The 18,605-nt window shown below is 42.0% G+C and overlaps 2 protein-coding genes across 2 annotated transcripts in view; one reads left to right on the top strand and one right to left on the bottom strand.

The window, feature by feature from the left end:
* The window catches only part of zcchc10 (zinc finger, CCHC domain containing 10), a 44,352-nt gene that overhangs the window by 13,846 nt on the left and 11,901 nt on the right, over window positions 1–18,605 (bottom strand). The gene's annotated exons all lie outside the window — the stretch shown is intronic.
* Window positions 1–18,605, top strand: part of hspa4a (heat shock protein 4a) — a 31,702-nt gene that overhangs the window by 4,738 nt on the left and 8,359 nt on the right. Inside the window, exons 2-14 of the mRNA XM_063012261.1 lie at window positions 5,067–5,124; window positions 5,428–5,568; window positions 5,657–5,779; window positions 6,499–6,598; window positions 8,542–8,675; window positions 10,246–10,490; window positions 10,664–10,740; window positions 10,820–10,971; window positions 11,286–11,392; window positions 12,559–12,692; window positions 13,595–13,776; window positions 14,640–14,732; window positions 14,814–14,969. Of these exons, the coding sequence (XP_062868331.1) occupies window positions 5,067–5,124; window positions 5,428–5,568; window positions 5,657–5,779; window positions 6,499–6,598; window positions 8,542–8,675; window positions 10,246–10,490; window positions 10,664–10,740; window positions 10,820–10,971; window positions 11,286–11,392; window positions 12,559–12,692; window positions 13,595–13,776; window positions 14,640–14,732; window positions 14,814–14,969 (1,702 nt within the window). The remainder of the gene's footprint in view (window positions 1–5,066; window positions 5,125–5,427; window positions 5,569–5,656; window positions 5,780–6,498; window positions 6,599–8,541; window positions 8,676–10,245; window positions 10,491–10,663; window positions 10,741–10,819; window positions 10,972–11,285; window positions 11,393–12,558; window positions 12,693–13,594; window positions 13,777–14,639; window positions 14,733–14,813; window positions 14,970–18,605) is intronic.

Below are 18,605 nucleotides of genomic sequence, written 5' to 3'. Positions count from 1 at the left end.
TCCAAAGTGACTTACAGTACTGTGACAGTATACAGTCTGAGCAATTGAGGGTTAAGGCCCTTGCTCAAGGACCCAACAGCAGCAACCTGGCAGTGGTGGCGCTTGAACCAGGGACCTTCTGATTACTTGTCCAGTACCTTAACCCATCCATTGCCATTGCATGGCAATGGATGGCCTCCTACCTCGAAGGGTGCTCCTACCAAGTGTCATGGAGGGGATCCATATCTCCCCCATGCACTCTCTCAACCGGTGTTCCTCAGGGCTCTGTACTTGGCCCACTTCTTTTCTCTATCTACACCTGCTCTCTGGGTAAGGTCATAGCCTCCCATGGCTTCTCCTACCACTCCTATGCAGATGACACTCAGCTCGTTCTGTCATTTCCTCCTTCAGACACACAAGTCTCAGCTCGCATCTCAGCATGTCTGCGAGATATCTCACAATGGATGTCAGCTCATCATCTAAAACTTAATCCCAGCAAGACAGAGGTGTTGCTCATTCCTGGAGATCAGTCTCCAACCCAGGACCTAGTCATTTCTCTGGATGACTCCCAGATCAGACCATCTAATAAGGTAAGAAGTCTTGGTGCTGTCCTGGATAACCAGCTGACCTTCTCTCCTTATATAGCCAACATGACAAGATCGTGCCGGTTTCTCCTGTACAACATCAGCAGGATTCGGCCATTTCTCTCCAGGGAAGCTACCCAGATTCTGGTGCAATCACTTGTAATCTCACGGTTGGACTACTGCAACTCCCTTCTGGCAGGAGCGCCCATGTCCACTATTAAACCCTTGCAGCTCATTCAAAATGCAGCTGCCCATCTGGTTTTTAACCAGCCCAAACACTGCCACATCACCCCACTGCTACGTTCTCTTCACTGGCTTCCTGTAGCTGCACGCATTCAGTTTAAAACACTAACGCTCGCCTACAAAGCCAAAAATGGACCAGCCCCAAGCTACCTTCGTGGTCTAATCAAACCCCGCTCTGTACCACGCAACCTCCGAGCCACCAGTCTCGCTCGACTTGAGCCTCCACCAAGGACTAAAGGAAGACAAGCATCAAGGCTCTTCTCTGTTCTAGCACCCAAGTGGTGGAATGAACTTCCTCTGTCTGTCCGAACATCTGAGTCTCTTGCTGTCTTTAAAAAGCGATTAAAAACCCACCTTTTTACTAAGCACTTAAGCTGACTTGTACTTATTTACTAACATCTTGTTCCATCCTTTTCCATTTCCAAAAAAAAACAAAACAAAAAAAACACTTTGGTTCTAACAGGTTTCAGCAGATTTGTGTTCTTCGACTGTTGTTTACCTAAACTTGAGAAATGAAATGTTCACTTTGGAAGCACTTCTGTAAGTCGCTCTGGATAAGAGCGTCTGCTAAATGCAGAAAATGTAAATGTAAATGTAACCACTAGGCTGCTTCTTCCCTTTGCATTGCATTGTTTTTAAAAGTTTGAGAATTTAGGACACCAGTACTTGTAAAAGTATACCCCCCCATTGTTTTATATTGTAATTTATGAGCTTATGTTTACAAAAAACACCTGAACTCCTACAAAAATCCATCAGTTAAAAGTCTTAACAAATAGTAATCCTTAAAATAGAAACAGCACAGGGACAGTGTAACCTAGCGTTTAAGGTACTGGACTAGTAATCAGAATGTTGCTGGTTCAAGCCCCACCACTGCCAGGTTGCTGCTGTTGGGCCATTGAGCAAGGCCCTTAACCCTCAGTTGCTTAGACTGTATACTGTACCAGTAATGTAAGTCGCTTTGGATAATGTAAATGTAAACAGCAATCTAATGTAAATGTAAATGTAAACAGCAATCTGATTCCATTAGTACAGTAACTCATAATAATAATGATATTTGCTAATACATGAAGAAGAAGATATACTTTATTTGTGATATATACATACACAGGTGTACAGTACAACGAAATTGGAAATTGGTCAGAGCGCAGGGTCAGCCACCTTACGAAGCAGAGAGGGTTAAGGGTCTTGCTCAAAGACCCAACAGTGGCTGCATAGCAGAGCCTGGATTTGAACCGCCAATCTTCCGGTTGATAGCCCAAAGCTCTACCCACTAGGCTATCACTGTCCAACTAAGATGTTGGATTGTGGAACCTGCCAGTTAATTATCATCTGACAGCCCTGATTAGCTCAAATAATCATGATTGGGCTGTTAATTCCAGAAGCCTAATTAATTGATTGTGCATATATACAGTTAATGTTTTGTCAAAATCAAATTATGGCTTAAAATGCACCATGACTTTGTCTTGATAGTAGTATAGTAGTAGTATTGTATTAATACAAACTAAAAGTGTTTAATTCAAGTTTTTGCTGACCAAGGATTTTTTGCATATTTTTTTGCCATTATTTGCATATTTACCTGGTGCATTTGGTATAAGTAACAAGTGATAAAGCAGTAGATATTCTGCTGGAAAATGTGCATTTAGTTCAGTTCATATTTTTCCACCAAAACCCCTTAAGCAGTATAAAATAATTACTGTTTTTATGCTGTTCATTGTTGTTGAACTTTAGATATTTTTTGGTGTTTAACCATCCAATGCTTGCATCAAATACTCTGGGTACTCGGCTTCACTTTATGTAGTGAATCTTAATTAAATACACATTAATAAAGAGGTGGGTTAATCACTATATTTTAAATAAACACATTGTTAGTGTTGACGTTGTATTAATCCATGTCTGTGAAACTTGCTTATGATACTGAATCTTTCTGCCTCCACTGCTTGACTGAGCGTTTTAAATCACAGACTGGTTTATGGGGTGTATCAGCATAATAACATTTTTGTGCACTTTTTCCATTGGAACTTGACACACCTTTATCAAGAAAAGTGTAATCACTACACCTCCTTTACATGTTTTTAATGTTTATTATTATTTAATGTCATGTTTAATGTGTAAGATTCTTTCTAAAAGAATGTCAACCTACAAGTATGGGTGCGCTCATAAGCTGTTCCTCTTCAAATCTCAAATAATTTTTTGCTAGTCCACTAGGGCAGGTGTGTCATCGATATCAAAACGCCTAAATTTTTTATATATTATAAAGTGCGAGGCATACAGACGTACAAAATGATGCAGCCAATAAACATAAAAAATAAATGGTGTAGTATTCTAGAGCAGCATGACGTTTTGATAATACTGCCATGTCAAAATTGTTCTACCCCTACATAATATTGATGATATCAGTTTTAAGCTCCTAAACAAATGTCATTGGCAACCATACGATAGACCAGCTTCATGGCTGGACGACACACACCACTCTTGATCAAGAAGCTAAAGAAGAGTCAACTGGAATAGGACTAAGTGAACTATTTGGCCATGAAGGTGGGTCAGTGATCATAAGGGGATGTTCTTCTGATGGATCATGTGATTGGCATCATGGGTTAACAGAAATACCAGGGCAGTTTGAGAAGGAATGTCATGCCTTCTAACCAAAGCTTAGTTAACTTATCAGTCCTGGGGTGGCCTTCAGAATTTTCAGATTTAAATACTATAGAAAATCTTTGGTGGGATTTAAAGAAGCACAAAATCCATCAAACTTTAATGAGCTGGAAGCTTTTGCACAAAAAGAATTAAGTGAAGACACAAAAAGAAAGTTGTGAGATGCTTGTTAGCACTTACCAGAGTCTCTTATTATCAAGGTGAAAAGATGTGAAGGTGAAAAGAAATTTGCCATAAGAACTAGATGTAGACTTGTGTTATATTCTTTCTCTGTTTACTGAGACTTCTTATTGTATATTTCCATTCAATTCTATACACATCACCATAATACCTTTTAGGATAAGAGTGAATATTTCCAATTGCAACTCTACATTAATTGTGTTTGTTCTCTATAGGTAAAAAGACTTACAGATATCTGCATTGTTTTCTATTTAACTATCAACCATTTGTGTGCAGCTGTTTTTCAGTATGGCGAAATACATTTAAACTGCACCCGATAAGCTTGCGCCAGTCCGTTTTCCTGTGTGTGTAGATAAAACCTGACAAGGTTTGACAGTAATAGCTTTTAAGTCATTAAAAATATGGAGAGAGAGTATGTAAATACACATGCACAAACAAAACAGATAACTTGTTTGTTCTCTATGTTAATCTCAATTTGTCAAGGGTACAAAAGGCCCATTTTATCTATCTTAGGTCAAGTAGTGCCTAATGTTTATATTAGTAAACTCTTAATACACTGGTGGTTTTATTTTTTCAGGATTCTTTTTTAGCCAAACAGTAGAGCGAATATGGTTTAGTCTGCACATGATTATGCTTAAACTAGGAATGTTAATAATTTATTAATAACTGACAGATCAGCCATTGTAATATTAACGATGTGGGTTAAAATGTCATTTAATTGTAGGACCAACACTTACCCCAATTTGAGCTTAACCTGAAACTCAGTGACACAGTTTATACTTTTTTTTTTTTTTTTTACACATTTTGTCCGTTAACACTTATCCATAGACTAACCTGAGGCAGCAAGGTAACCCCAAAACATGAGGCTTTGTCCAGTCCAGTCTTTGTGTTTTGCTTGTAGAATGTATACATTTAGATACATTTGGTTTATTTGGGTAATCAGATGGTTTCGAAAAGGGGCAGTCGACTTATTCTTATGAACATGGCACAACCTGTTGCAAAAATAACAAGTGATAAGAAGCGGCCACCAATAGAACACACTGTCGGAGGCAGTGTGTGGTGATCTGGCTGTCCTTGATCAGATTGGGGGAATTGGAAATGACTATATCAGAAGTTAAAGAGTGAAATTAAAACCAAGACATGGAATTAGTTCATTTTCATGCACTTAAGTTTGAGAATTCATTCACTTACTGTTTGGCTATTTTCAATCTTGTGTGTTTTTTAAATCATTAACAATTGAAATGATCTGTAGTTGTGAGTTGTTACTAATAGCAGAACAATGTGGCAGAGCCACCAAGGATTTTGCAGCACATAGATGCTTGGATGCTGTTATAAATGAATACTTGTATGCAATTTGCTGCTTATGTGAGTTTAAGCTAAACAAATGCTTTGTCATCCTCATAATCTGTGCAAATGTATATTTTTCAGGTCATTCGTATCTTTTGGGCCTCGAAATCGGGCAATAGGAGCAGCTGCCAAGAGTCAGGTAAGAGGCATCTAGCAGGGTCCTGAAGTTATTAGGACCCAATCATGGCAAGCTGTAGCCTAGTATTTAAGGTATTGGACTAGTAATCAGAAGGTTGCTGGTTCAAGCCTTACAACTGCTAGGTTGCTGCTGTTGGGCCCTTGAGCAAGGCCCTTAACCCTTAATTGCTCAGACTGTATACTGTAACTGTAATGTAAGGCGCTTTGAATAAAAGCCTCTGCTAGATGCCGAAAATGTCAATGCAAATAGACTGTTTTCCAATTTGCTAGACTTTTATTCATGATTACCTTCTCTTGCATTAAGGTGGTCACAAACTGCAATAATACAGTTCAAGGTTTCAAGCGATTCCATGGCAGGGCATTTACTGACCCCTATGTCCAGGCTACAAAGTCCAGCTTGGTTTATGATCTGGCTCAGATGCCCACAGGGACCACTGGCATCAAGGTAATTTCAGTTGTGTTATTTGGGTCCCTTGCTATTTTAACTTATTACAAAGTTTGGTTAACTTCACTTCCTGTGTATGTTTCACCAGGTGATGTACATGGAGAAGGAGGAGGTGTTCAGTATTGAGCAGGTGACTGCCATGCTGCTCACCAAACTCAAAGAGACGGCTGAGGCTGCTCTCAAAAAACCAGTAGCGGACTGTGTTATTTCTGTAAGTACTTTTTTACTGAAATGTCTTATAAATGTCTTATGAACGTATAAGAGTAATAGTTAAAGCTCTACCTAATTCAAATGAGCTGTTTTCTGTGAAATTTAAGTTTTGTGTTTAGCGATTTAACATTTTTTATTCGCGTAGTATATTAAATATGAAGCGCAATATTCAATATGAGGCGGTCCTAGAGATCATATGGCAATTACGTTAGTGTAACAGACTTTTCTGTGGCAAAGTGTGCTGACAGAGTTTGATGAGTGTGTTTACATAGTAAGTGTATTTTGTCCTTTTGGGGATTCCATAATTAATGATAAAGTGTGCTTCTCTACACACGTGATCATCTCTCTGTAGTCTGTGCTGCGCCTCAAAAAAACAAGCCAGAAAAGTATTACGCTCCAGATAGTTTGTCTATGTACAGTTATTTCATACTTAAACTTATAAACTCAGCAAACTCTAAAGACACTCGGTTACACTAGCAATCGGTTAGACAAAATGTCCAAGATGTCGAAGTCTAAAGCAGCTAAAAACACGACTCGGGTAACTGAGTTTGGAGAACTCCCAATTATGTGAATGCAGAGGGGCTTGTGTGAAAACATGGACATCATTAAATTTATGAGTGTTATGTAATCATTACAAGGTCTTTGAAATTAAGCACATTTTCCCATAAATTTAGTAGGGCCCTAGTAATAATATGACTAACTGAAGCTCTTATTTCTCAGGTTCCCTGCTTCTACACTGATGCAGAGAGAAGGTCGGTCATGGATGCAGCACAGATTGCAGGCCTTAACTGCTTGCGACTTATGAATGAGACCACTGCAGGTAACTTTCACCTCAACATATTCTTTTTTTTTTTTTTTTTTTCACTTTTTTCCCCAATTTTTATCCCCATTCTAGTCATATCCAATTACCCTGATTATGTACTCTATACTGGTTCAACCCCTTGCCGCTGACTGAGGACGCCACTCAACCGAATTGCGCCCCCTCCGGCACGCAATCGGTACAGACTTGCATTTTACACCTGCACGAGCCGAGTTCATACACCGAGAGACACTGCGCACGGAGGGTCACACCCCCCTCAATGTTATTCCTCAGCCCTGTGCAGGCGCCGTCAGCCAACCAGCAAGGGCCGCAGTTGTACCAGTTATGAGGACCTATGCTCCGACTCTACCCGCTAAGCCCATGAACAACAGCCAAACGTTGTTCATACTGCCGCCCAACCCAGTCGGAAAGGTAGAGCTGAGTTTCGATACGATGTATCTAGAAACCCAACTCTGGTGCACTAGCGTACTTTACCGCTGCGCCACCTGAGCGGCCACCTCAACATATTCTGACTAAATGAAATCTACAGCTTATATGCTGTTGTATTTTTTGGACAGTCCAATCCAGCCCCATAGGCATTAATCTGGACCCCCTTTTTGTGGCTATAACAACTTTCCACAGGGTTTTGGAGTGTATAGGTGGGAATGTTAACCCTTTTTAGTTGAGAGTGTGAGGTCAGACTCTGATGGTGGACAAGAATTCTACAGTGTGCGTTCACATGTTTCTTATGGATGCCCAGTTTTTACTGCTCGCTGCTGCACTCAAAGTTTGAAGGTAAATGAATTTTGACCCAGTTTGCCGCTGACCTTTTTAAAGCAGTGCCAATGAGACAAATACTTTATACAACATAACTGGAAGTGAAGCACAGCCATGGTGGAGAGAAACCGATCCTCTCTGTTTCACAAAACCCTGGACTGTTGGATTCTGTTGTGAGAAGAAGTAAGCTGTGAAGTCCAAAGGGATACTTGGGAGACCAAGGTCTGTCCGAAAACCTAGTGAGCTCTGTACGTAGACAGCATTTTACATCATCCTTTGCACGCTCCCGAGAAGAACACTGTCCGAATTCTTAGATACCTTAAAATGTTGCCTAATAAGGTGCCTTATTTCAAAGCTATAAACTGACTGAATAACGAGGGAGCATCCAATGCTTGACAATCCCATCATTCAGTGTGGCACAGCGAGTTCTTCAAATGTAAATAGATTCTCATTGATTTGTAATTTGTATTAAGGTGCACAAGTGTCATTTATTTGCAAATTCGGGCTTGTCGGTGATTCCGGTACACGGCGGGAGATGTTAGCGGGATGTGCCACCTCAGCCCATTAGATTGAATGGCCTTAGGCTAACTGTGTTAGCTTACTAAGCGTAGTGACGTAATTGCCGTCTGAGTTGTGTGTCTGAATAATATGCCTTATAAGTCAATGTCTGCCTTGTTAGGAAGTAGGCAATACGGCAGATCACTAGGTTTTTTTAGACAGATCCCAAGTTTGCATTTTAGATAGCAATCATACATTTACTAATCAGCCAAGGCACTGCGATGGATTGGCATCCTATCAGGGGTGTGTCATTTCATCACGCCCAGTGGTTCTAGGGAAACCGCACCTGCCACACCCTGACCAGAATAAAGCATTGTAAGACATGAAAATTCCAGTTGTCATCTAGTAACACATACGAATACAAAACAAATACCGTAGCTTTAAAATGTGGAGTGAAAAAAGTCACACAGCGTCTGTTTTTCATATTTTTACGTAAGTGTTGTCTATGTCTAACAGGTGATTAGTGCCCCTTCCCCATTACAGTATGTTTAACTGAGCTGAAAGGGCATTGCATGTATCTGTTTGGTTCTTGCTGATATCTTCGAAACCCTTTAATGTGTTCTCTGTGACACCCACTATAGCATAACATTGAGATGATATTTATGGCGTCTAATTATCTGTTATTTTAGTTTCCCTGGCATATGGCATTTACAAGCAAGACCTGCCAGCCCCCGAGGAGAAACCCAGGACGGTGGTGTTTGTGGATGTGGGCCATTCTGGTTACCAGGTTTCTGCTTGTGCTTTTAACAAAGGAAAGTTGAAGGTAAGTTGACACCAGTTACATAAATTCTGCAACAGACCTTTTATCTGTATGGCACACTATACAGTGGAGTTTTACTTTAAAAACATCTGTATTTTACCTGCATTTCTGAGTGTGTTTCATTGCAGCGAATCTAGACAGTAGATACCTAAACATATGAATGCATATAATGGTTTAATTCACACACTTTTCGGACCCTATCCAGTGCTGGCCATTCTTGGTTTTTATCTTTTCTCTTGCCGCTGCTGCCACCCCTATCTCGATCTAGGAGGGTGCTAGGGGTGGGATCTCACAGAGCGCAGTATCCCGTGTAAAGAGCCACATGCTACGATTCGTAATCAGGCTCCCCCATGCAGGTGCCTTGACCCCAGCAATGAGGAATCCTGTTTCAGCAATAGTCCATTCCCACCACAGACACACAGCCAATTGTGTGTCTGTGTAGGCATCTGGCCGGCTGATGTACTTTTTAATGTGGCACTAATGATGCACTGATTAGATGTAACTCTTTGCCAGCATGTAGTAGGCATTATTATTTAGTTATGTCATTACAATTTTATTTTTTACCACTGCTTTAACCTGGTCACGGTTTCAGCAGGTCAGTTTTTGTTAGTAAAAACTGGAAACAAGGCAGAAACACATCTTGACAGGGGATCCCCCTTCAGACACTGCGAGTCATGTTCTATGTAGATACCCGACTGGCTGATATAAGATATACTTTATTTGTCACATAGACATATACAGGTGTACAGTACAATGAAATTATTTCTTCGCATATCACAGCTTGTTTGAAAGCTGGGGTCAGAGCGCAGGGTCAGCCATCGTACGGCGCCCCTGGAGCAGACAGGGTTAAGGGTCTTGCTCAAGGACCCAACAGTGGCTGCATAACAGAGCCTGGATTTGAACTGTCAATCCTCTGGTTGATAGCCCAAAGCTCTACCCATTGGCTACCACTGTCTCCCCTGATAGCACCTGATTCTGGGGAAAATTGTCCCACTGTGTCCCTGACCCGGATAAATCTGTGGTAAAACCTGGAAATGGGATATTTTGCTAGCACACCAGCTCCGAGATTCTGAACTCCTCCGTTTGAAACTCGGCGTTGCCGCCGGTCGGCTGGGTGCCATCTAGCGGGCATAATTGGTATAGCCTGCAGCAGACCGGACTATGTGGGTGGGGTCTTCAAACGCTGTGTAAGGACCCTGATTGGCAGATAGAGATGCGCCTGTGCAGAATGCATAGGTGAAAAAGGGTTCTGCCAAGGGCTGTGCACGGGTCAGAGTGAGCAGCAATACACTCACATTGACTGCAATCAGGGACCCTCCAGCAGCGGAAGACAAATTGACTACGCTAAATTGGGAGAAAATGGATAAATAAAAAATAGAAAGAAAACTTGGAAATGGATTTAAATAGGGAATAAAGATTGCTCTTGGGGCCAATTTATCAATTAGTACGTAATTAAAACAAGTACTTAATTAGTACTTGACTAAACTGATGCTTCATCATGAGCAGTTTGTTTGTTGTTGCTGTCAATTTCTAAGTGTCACAGTTTTAAAACAGTTTGTCTTGGGTTATTTAGTTCTTGGCTTCAGCGTTTGACTCGGAGCTGGGTGGCAAGGATTTCGATGAGATCTTGGTTCAGCACTTCTGCAACGAATTTGCCAAAAAATACAAGCTGGATGTGCGCTCCAAGCCACGTGCCCTCGTGCGCCTCTACCAGGAGTGTGAGAAGCTGAAAAAGCTCATGAGCGCCAACTCGTCAGACCTGCCACTCAACATCGAATGCTTCATGAACGACATCGACGTTACTGGCAAACTCAACAGGTCAGTTTCTTAGCAACCCTCAGTTTAGCAACTTACGTGGGCTAAACCGGGCTTTGACCAGACCCCGGCGAGGATATGTTTGTATTCGTCCTCGCTTACACACCATGATGTAAGTGGCTGCTTTTAGCATGAACGCTGTAGCTAAAAACAGCTCAATGACTCTCTTGTTCCAGAGGCGATTTCGAGGAGATGTGTGCGGCGCTGCTGGCTAAAGTGGAGGCTCCCCTGCGCAGCGTTCTTGAACAAGCCAGTGAGTAAAAGCCTTCGGCTCACGTTTAATCTCGTGTGGCCAGCTGATTATTTTCTAAATGTCAGTCTGCCTTCCACAGAGCTAAAAAAAGAAGACATCTACGCCGTCGAGATTATAGGCGGGGCTTCTCGGATCCCCGCCATCAAAGAGAGAATCAGCAAATACTTCGGCAAGGACCTGAGCACCACGCTGAATGCGGATGAGGCCGTGGCCAGAGGCTGTGCCCTACAGGTCTGTGACTTGAGTCATCATTCATTTGGCTATGCCCCTTTTGCCACACTGACCAGCCTCTCAGAAGACAATAAACTTTCATGCTCTTGAATCTGTGGGTTTATTGAGACGACTCCTGACCAGCCATAATAAATAGTGTCTGATCCAATATGTCAATTCTAGCCACACCATGTAATTTAATGCAACTTTCACAAAGCTTGTTGTCCTGTTGTATGTATTTAAATACCATCTTGAAGCTTTGTGTGCTGTTTATAAGCAACCGACGGTGTTTTCAGGTGCTAAAACTCACTGTTATGTGCTTCTTTTTCCTCCAGTGTGCAATCCTGTCACCTGCCTTTAAAGTGCGGGAGTTTTCCATCACAGATGTGGTCCCTTATCCCATCTCTCTTAAATGGAATTCAGCCGCGGAGGAAGGCTTGAGGTCTGTTTAACTTTAAGTGTATCATTTACATAAGTATGGTGTTTGAAACATGTCACTACGGCTTCTCTCCGATACGTGTCCAATCTGCGGCCGCTTCTTGTCACCTGACAGTGTTGGGTTCCCACATAAAACTGTACCTTGTACATATCATGCTTAGCTCTATGTGACTCCCCCAACACCTAGAACTCCTGAAGATTGTGTATTATAGACGGAAAAGTACCCGTCCAACCTTTCCTTCCTCAAGCATGGCTAATTGTGTTTGTGTGGCTGCTCGGTCAGGTTGCTGGATCTGCTGGGATTTGAAATTGCGAGTGTGCTAGAGAGTTAGACCGCTGTGCCATTTGAGAAACAAAATCTTTTTTTTAAATGCATTTTTACCCCCCTTTTCTCCCAATGAAGCGTAGCCAATCCGCTGCTGGGGACTCAGATGGCGTCCAAGGATGGTGTATATTTGTCTGAAACACACCCTCTCCAGAGTGTGCGCAGTCCACCAATCCCTTCTTATTCTCCCATACTTTGGCGGATTTTCCACGCCCCCTGTCTCTGCGCTCCTCCACTTTCTGTACAGGCACCCTGTGCAACCAAACCTTACATAGCATTAATAATTCCACCCCTTAGTCCTGTCTTTCCCACCCAGCAGACCGGAAGCCAATTTTGTCTGCTGGAGGCAGTAGCAAATTGTGCCTGCTAGAGGGCGCCCAGTCGACCGGTAGCAGAGCCGAGATTCCAACCCGGGTGCTCAGAATATCAGACCTCAAACTGCTACTGCAAAACTTTCAAGTTTCTACCGCGTAACATGTCGATGTTGTATTCTGTCATAGCTTTTATCATTTGTCTACATCCTTATTGTTGTATTGCAGAAGATTTGGGACACAGCCTTTAGTCTTGCTAGCTTAATTTGCTTACTGTTTATTATTCACTGGTTTTAAAGGTTTAGAATTTCTGATGACTTAAGACATCCATTAACATATGAGTTAAATTGGCTTAAAATTTATGTTATGAATATATAATGAATTATTTAATGATTTTATTTTTATTTAATATTCTAATTACAATAATGTACATGTAGTGCTAAGGTGACACAGTGGTCTGTTATGCTGTTAGTGATCCTGCCCTTAGCCAAGTTAGTCTAATGTCTAATTTGTTTTGATTTTCTCTCCCTGCAGTGATTGTGAGGTATTCCCCAAAAACCACCCTGCACCTTTCTCTAAGGTGCTGACCTTCTACCGCAAGGAGCCCTTCTCCCTGGAGGCCTACTACAATGACCCAAAGGACTTTCCTTATCCAGATCCTACAATTGGTACAGTATTTCAAAAGTGATTTTATTTCTATTAATGATTTTAGTCTGCTCTGAGGTGTGTAGTAGCCAACCACTTCTTATCATCTACCAAAGAAGGGGTAGTGCAGAGGATAGTTTCGCGTATGAAGAGTCACGCACTGCCATGTGTGATGTTTGCCATCTTTCATGCAGGCTCACGACCCACCCGATGAGACCTGAATTGCAGCAGCAGGCAGTAGTGTCTGTTCGGCGGCCCGGTCGGTCAGTAACACAGCTGAGATTTAAACTGTAATTTCAGCAGTGGTACGCTAGCGCTTTAGTTTGCTGCACCACCCAAGCGCCCCAGAAATCTTTTATGCAGCCTTTATACTGTCAGGCAAATAGGTACATTTGTTGTAGATCAGAAACTTGCATGTGAACGCCCCCTTGTGGAGGCTTTATGTTACAACTTGCCAACCCCAGTGGGACCAGATTGTACAGCACATAGCGGAGAAAATTAAGATGGATTTTTTTGTTTCCTGGGTTGCGTAAAAAATCATGGACAAATTGTGGGTCGCTTGAAAAAGCCTGTTGTTGCAACCTAATGTTAGTCTTGTAAAAAAGATTTTTGTCAATCTATATATGTTATCACTGCCAATACATTCCAGTTGAAGAGCAAAAGTGCTCTGATGTCTTTTTAAGCAGTTAAACAATAAATAAATTGTGTGCTTGCATTGCCTAGATGCCATATTACTGCATTAATAAACATATTTTCAGTTTTTTGCGCTAATGCTAAATATATTTAGCCTGCGTCATCAATAAAACCTATCTTACCCAATTAAATACAGGAAGCATTTACAGTTAAGAGTTTATAATTTCTCATGGTCAAAGCAGGTGAAACCAGGCAGGGCAATCTGTGTAATCATTCTCTCCTCTGTGTTCAGGCCAGTTTATGGTCCAGAAGGTGGTGCCACAGGCATCTGGTGAGAGCTCCAAGGTGAAAGTGAAAGTTCGTGTGAATATACATGGAGTATTCAGCGTGTCCAGTGCCTCACTGGTGGAGGTGCTGAAGCCCGCCGAGGGAGAGGAGCCCATGGAGATGGAACCGGCTACCAAAGAGGAGGAGGTACCGCCCTTGCCTTAACTACACTTTATCCAGGATTTGGTGCTACCATCCTTCGTAGAGTAGATAGAATGCCTTTATTTGTAATATATACATATACAGACGTACAATACAACAAAATTCTTTCTTTGCATATCCCAGCTTGTTTGGAAGCTGGGGTCGGAGCGCAGGGTTAGCCATTGTACAGTGCCCCTGGAGCAGAAAGGGTTAAGGGACTTGCTCAAGGGCTCAAGAGTGGCTACATGGCAGAGCTAGGATTCAAACTCTTAGCCGTTCAGTTGATAGTCCAAAGCTCTACCCACTGGGCTGCCACTGTCCCGAACAGATATATAACCACTAATAAGTATTTACATTAAGGAAAAATGGCAAACAAACTCTGTGAAATACACTCAAACATCAATGTTAAACCAAGAACACACCAGGGACGACACACAAGGTGCAGAATGGGTCACACCAGAGAAACTCACTAACACCTGATGAAGGGAGAAAACCCACCAACATGTGAAACCTGGCACACACCTGTAACGATAAAACACGTCCTAATAGAATTCCCCCAAATACACCAAGGATGGACAAGTGCACATGCCTGAAACTAAAAGAAACTCTTACACAAAACAACACAAGAACACTTTTATTCTACCTTGTAGCCATAAATATAAAAATACAAAATGGCCCAAAATATAAAGACAAGATAAAATACACAGACAGGAACATGATACCTATTTTGCCATTAAATGACACACATTAGACATGGCGTGATAACCCAAATAAATAAATAAATAGTGCTGCCATGCCTACTCAGCACAGAAATATGTATGATGCTTAGGATTAAGGGTGACAAGTTTTTTTCCTTTTTTAAAATGAAGAATAAGATGCAAGTGGACCAAGAAGAACAGCAGGGCCAGAGTGACGTGGCAAAAGAGAACGCAGATAAGAAATCCGACACTGAGGACATGGAGGTAAAGAATTTGCAGTTTGTTGGATGGTGTGTAGGTTAAAGCATGGTAGACACTGGCTCATTTAACGTGTGTTTATTTTAGACCACCACCGAGGAGAACAAGTCGGAAAAGAAAAATGACCAGCCGCCACAGGCCAAGAAAGCCAAAGTGAAGACAAAGACAGTGGACCTGCCCATAGAAAACAGCCTGCAATGGCAGCTTGCTAATGACATGCTCAACCTGTTTGTGGAAAATGAGGTAAGGCTTGTAAAGTGACAGAGAATTTGAAGTGGAGTGCTAAGGTAACTAGTGATGGTAATGATTAACTAGTCAACCAGTAACCAACAAAGTTGTGTCTGTAGGGAGCTGCCTACTGCCTACCTAAACAGCTGCCCAAGTAGAGAGGATTCTAATAAGACATCGAATTCATAAGACGCACTACTTAGACAGCGATTACGCCATGCTTAGTAAGCTAACAGGGTTAGCCTCAGGCCATTCAAATCATGGGTTGAGGCGGCACAACTCGCTAGCTTGCCAGCTGACATTTCCCTCCGTTAACCGAAAACGGTAATTGTCACTGACAAACACGAATTTGCAAATAAATAACACTTGTACATGTTTATACAAATTGTAAATCAATGAGAATTTATTTACAATTGAAAATAACTCCGTTTGTTGCTCTGCATTCGTTTGCCATATTTGTAATTTTTTGTGAGGAAAAGTTGTGCAGCACTGAATTCTGGGATTGCCTTCACCACTAAGGAAGCATCAGATGCTCCCTCGTTATTCAGTCAAAATACAGTTTAAATTTAAGGTGCCTTACTAGACAGCATTTTAAGGCATCTAAGAATTCAGACAGGCTTCTTCTCAGGAGTGCGCATAGGATGAAGTAAAATGCTGTCTATGTAGAGAGCCCACTAGGTTTTTGGACAGACCCATTGTTTAGTTAATACTAGAGAGTAAAAGTGTCATTTTGGTTTATTTCCAACAACTGACACTTGATTTAAATTTGGAGCCAAAGTACTGAGCTCTTACGTGCGGTTCATTGTTCAGGCTGCTGATTTGAAACTCGCCCTCACCTATCCTCTGTGCACACACACCAGTTGAAAGTTTAACTACTATCGACATCATAGCGAGCGCTGCTGTTCTAATCTGAACTTCTCATTTAAACCACGAAAGGCTGTTATGCATTATATGCATTATAATCACAAACAGAAACTGTGTTGCATCAATTTGGAGTCTGCATGTTATTTTAAAATATAATGAAGGGCGCCTAGGTGGCGGAGCAGGATAATCCACTAGTACACCAACGCAGAGATTCTGAGCTCCCGGGTTTAAATCTTGGCTCTGCTACCTGTCCACAGACACAATTGGCTTATGAGACACTATAAGCTTGTTGGTTATCTGGTTATTGTAACAACCTTTTATTTCACTTTTAGAAAACTACAGGTGTGTTTATAGTTTATTTGTAGAACATTTTACAGTATAGGTACAGAATTTTACCTAGATTTACCAGTAAATCTTTATTGATTAGAACTAAATAAATATGCATGTCCAGCCATAGGTTTTGGTTGTCTGAAAACGATTTATTAGACACAACACACTAAAAAGAAGCATTACTTACAGTGAGGAAAATAATGCTGATTTTGTAAGTTTACCCCCTTACAAAGACTTGAACAGTCTATAATTTTTATGGAAGGTTTATTTTAACAGAGAGAGACAGAATATCAACAAAAAATCCAGAAAAAAAACATTAAATAAAGGTTATAAATTAATTTGTATTTAATTAAGGGAAATAAGTATTTGATCCCCTACCAACCAGCAAGAATTCTGACCCCCACAGACCGGTTATGTGCCCATGAGGCACACAAATTAGTCCTGTCCCTGTATAAAAGACTCCTGTCACAGAATCAGTTTCTTCCGTTCAAATCTCTCAACCACCATGGGCAAGACCAAAGAGCTATCAAAGGACGTCAGGGACAAGATTGTAGACCTGCACAAGGCTGGAATGGGCTACAAGACCATCAGCAAGAAGCTTGGTGAGAAAGAGACCACTGTTGGTGCGATAATTCGAAAATGGAAGAAATACAAGATCACAGTCAATCACCCTCGCTCTGGAGCTCCATGCAAGATCTCACCTGGTGGGGTAAGAATGATTCTGAGAAAGGTGAGGTCAGCCCAGAATTACACGGGAGGAGCTTGTCAATGATCTCAAGGGAGCTGGGAGCAGAGAAATGCTGGATATGACCCCAAGAACACCATCCCCACCGGGCATTTCTCTGCCTCCAAACACGGCGAGTGGAGTTGATGCCAAAGAGCTCAATTTTGGTCTCATCTGACCATATCACATTTTCCCAAGCTTTCTCTGAATCATTCAGGTGTTCATTGGCAAACTTCAGACGGGCCTGTACATGAGCCTTCTTGAGCAAAGGGACTTTGCGGGCACTGCAGGATCTCAATCCATTACGGCGAAGTCTGTTACTAATGGTTTTCTTGGTGACTGTGCTCCCAGCTCCCTTGAGATCATTGACAAGCTCCTCCCGTGTAATTCTGGACTGACCTCACCTTTCTCAGAATCATTCTTACCCCACCAGGTGAGATCTTGCATGGAGCTCCAGAGTGAGGGTGATTGACTGTGATCTTGTATTTCTTCCATTTTCGAATTATCGCACCAACAGTGGTCTCTTTCTCACCAAGCTTCTTGCTGATGGTCTTGTAGCCCATTCCAACCTTGTGCAGGTCTACAATCTTGTCCCTGACGTCCTTTGATAGCTCTTTGGTCTTGCCCATGGTGGTGGAGAGATTTGAACGGAAGAAACTGATTCTGTGACAGGTGTCTTTTATACAGGGACAGGACTAATTTGTGTGCCTCATGGGCACATAACCGGTCTGTGGGGGTCAGAATTCTTGCTGGTTGGTAGGGGATCAAATACTTATTTCCCTTAATGAAATACAAATTAATTCATAACTTTTATTTAATGTTTTTTTCTGGATTTTTTGTTGATGCACTCTGCTCTTGCTCTCGTGGAAGGCGGTTGCATTTTCCCTCCTCCCTTATCTTTCCTGCTTGGCTTCTCCTGTATCGTACTGTCTCGTCTACTCTACAGAGATTTTCTCAGCACAGCTCCTCAAAGAACAAATTATGGAATTGGTTAAATGGTCTCTGAATGCTATTGACACCATCTTCTCATCGAGAAGTTCGGGTTCGGGGGAACCCACATGCCCCGATGGAACGCAGATGGCAGGATACGCGACGGACTCGTGGGGGAAGTGGAGAGTCGTGTGCCTGGCACCTCTTTCGTTGGAGGTTGTAGAGGATGTTTACCTATTCGGAACTTTAATTGTGGGGTTTCTGCTGATTGGTTTAGGCTTAGCCCTGCTGTATCGGGAAATTAAAAAAGTTGGGTCAGTTGTCTATGGTCCCAAGGAACTGCCCAATTTGATTGATATGGTGGGTAGAGCTGTTGGAACTCAGACTGTGGTTATTAATCGCAACATGGATTCCATTTTGGAGAAACTAACGGCTTTGCGAAATGAGACGGATCAGAGACGCATTAATTCCGTGAGTTCTTGTTAAATTTGTATTAGGGCTCAGACTAAACAACATGTCATTTCTGCTCTTGGCTCCCACTGTTATCATCAACGACCTTGGTGATAAGAAAATTCCTCCAGAGGATCTTCTGCGAAGTACCCTACCCTTCCTCCACTGGCTGGTTCATTCGGGGCAGTAAGAGCTGTCAACAACCATGTCATCGTGAACTTTGTACAGACTTTTTCTTGCTGCACGAATGAGTGTCAGAACTTTACCAACCCAAAAACAACGTCTCCACTCTCTTAGCTTGATCCCACCAATACGGCAGGACGGGTCTGCAGTGTGCGCCTGCATATGGCTGC

Source organism: Trichomycterus rosablanca, chromosome 16 (assembly GCF_030014385.1).
Source record: "Trichomycterus rosablanca isolate fTriRos1 chromosome 16, fTriRos1.hap1, whole genome shotgun sequence".
In the NCBI taxonomy this organism is placed as follows: Eukaryota; Metazoa; Chordata; class Actinopteri; order Siluriformes; family Trichomycteridae; genus Trichomycterus; species Trichomycterus rosablanca.
Note: the sequence above shows the minus strand (reverse complement) of the source record. Positions and strands in the feature narration are given on the sequence as shown.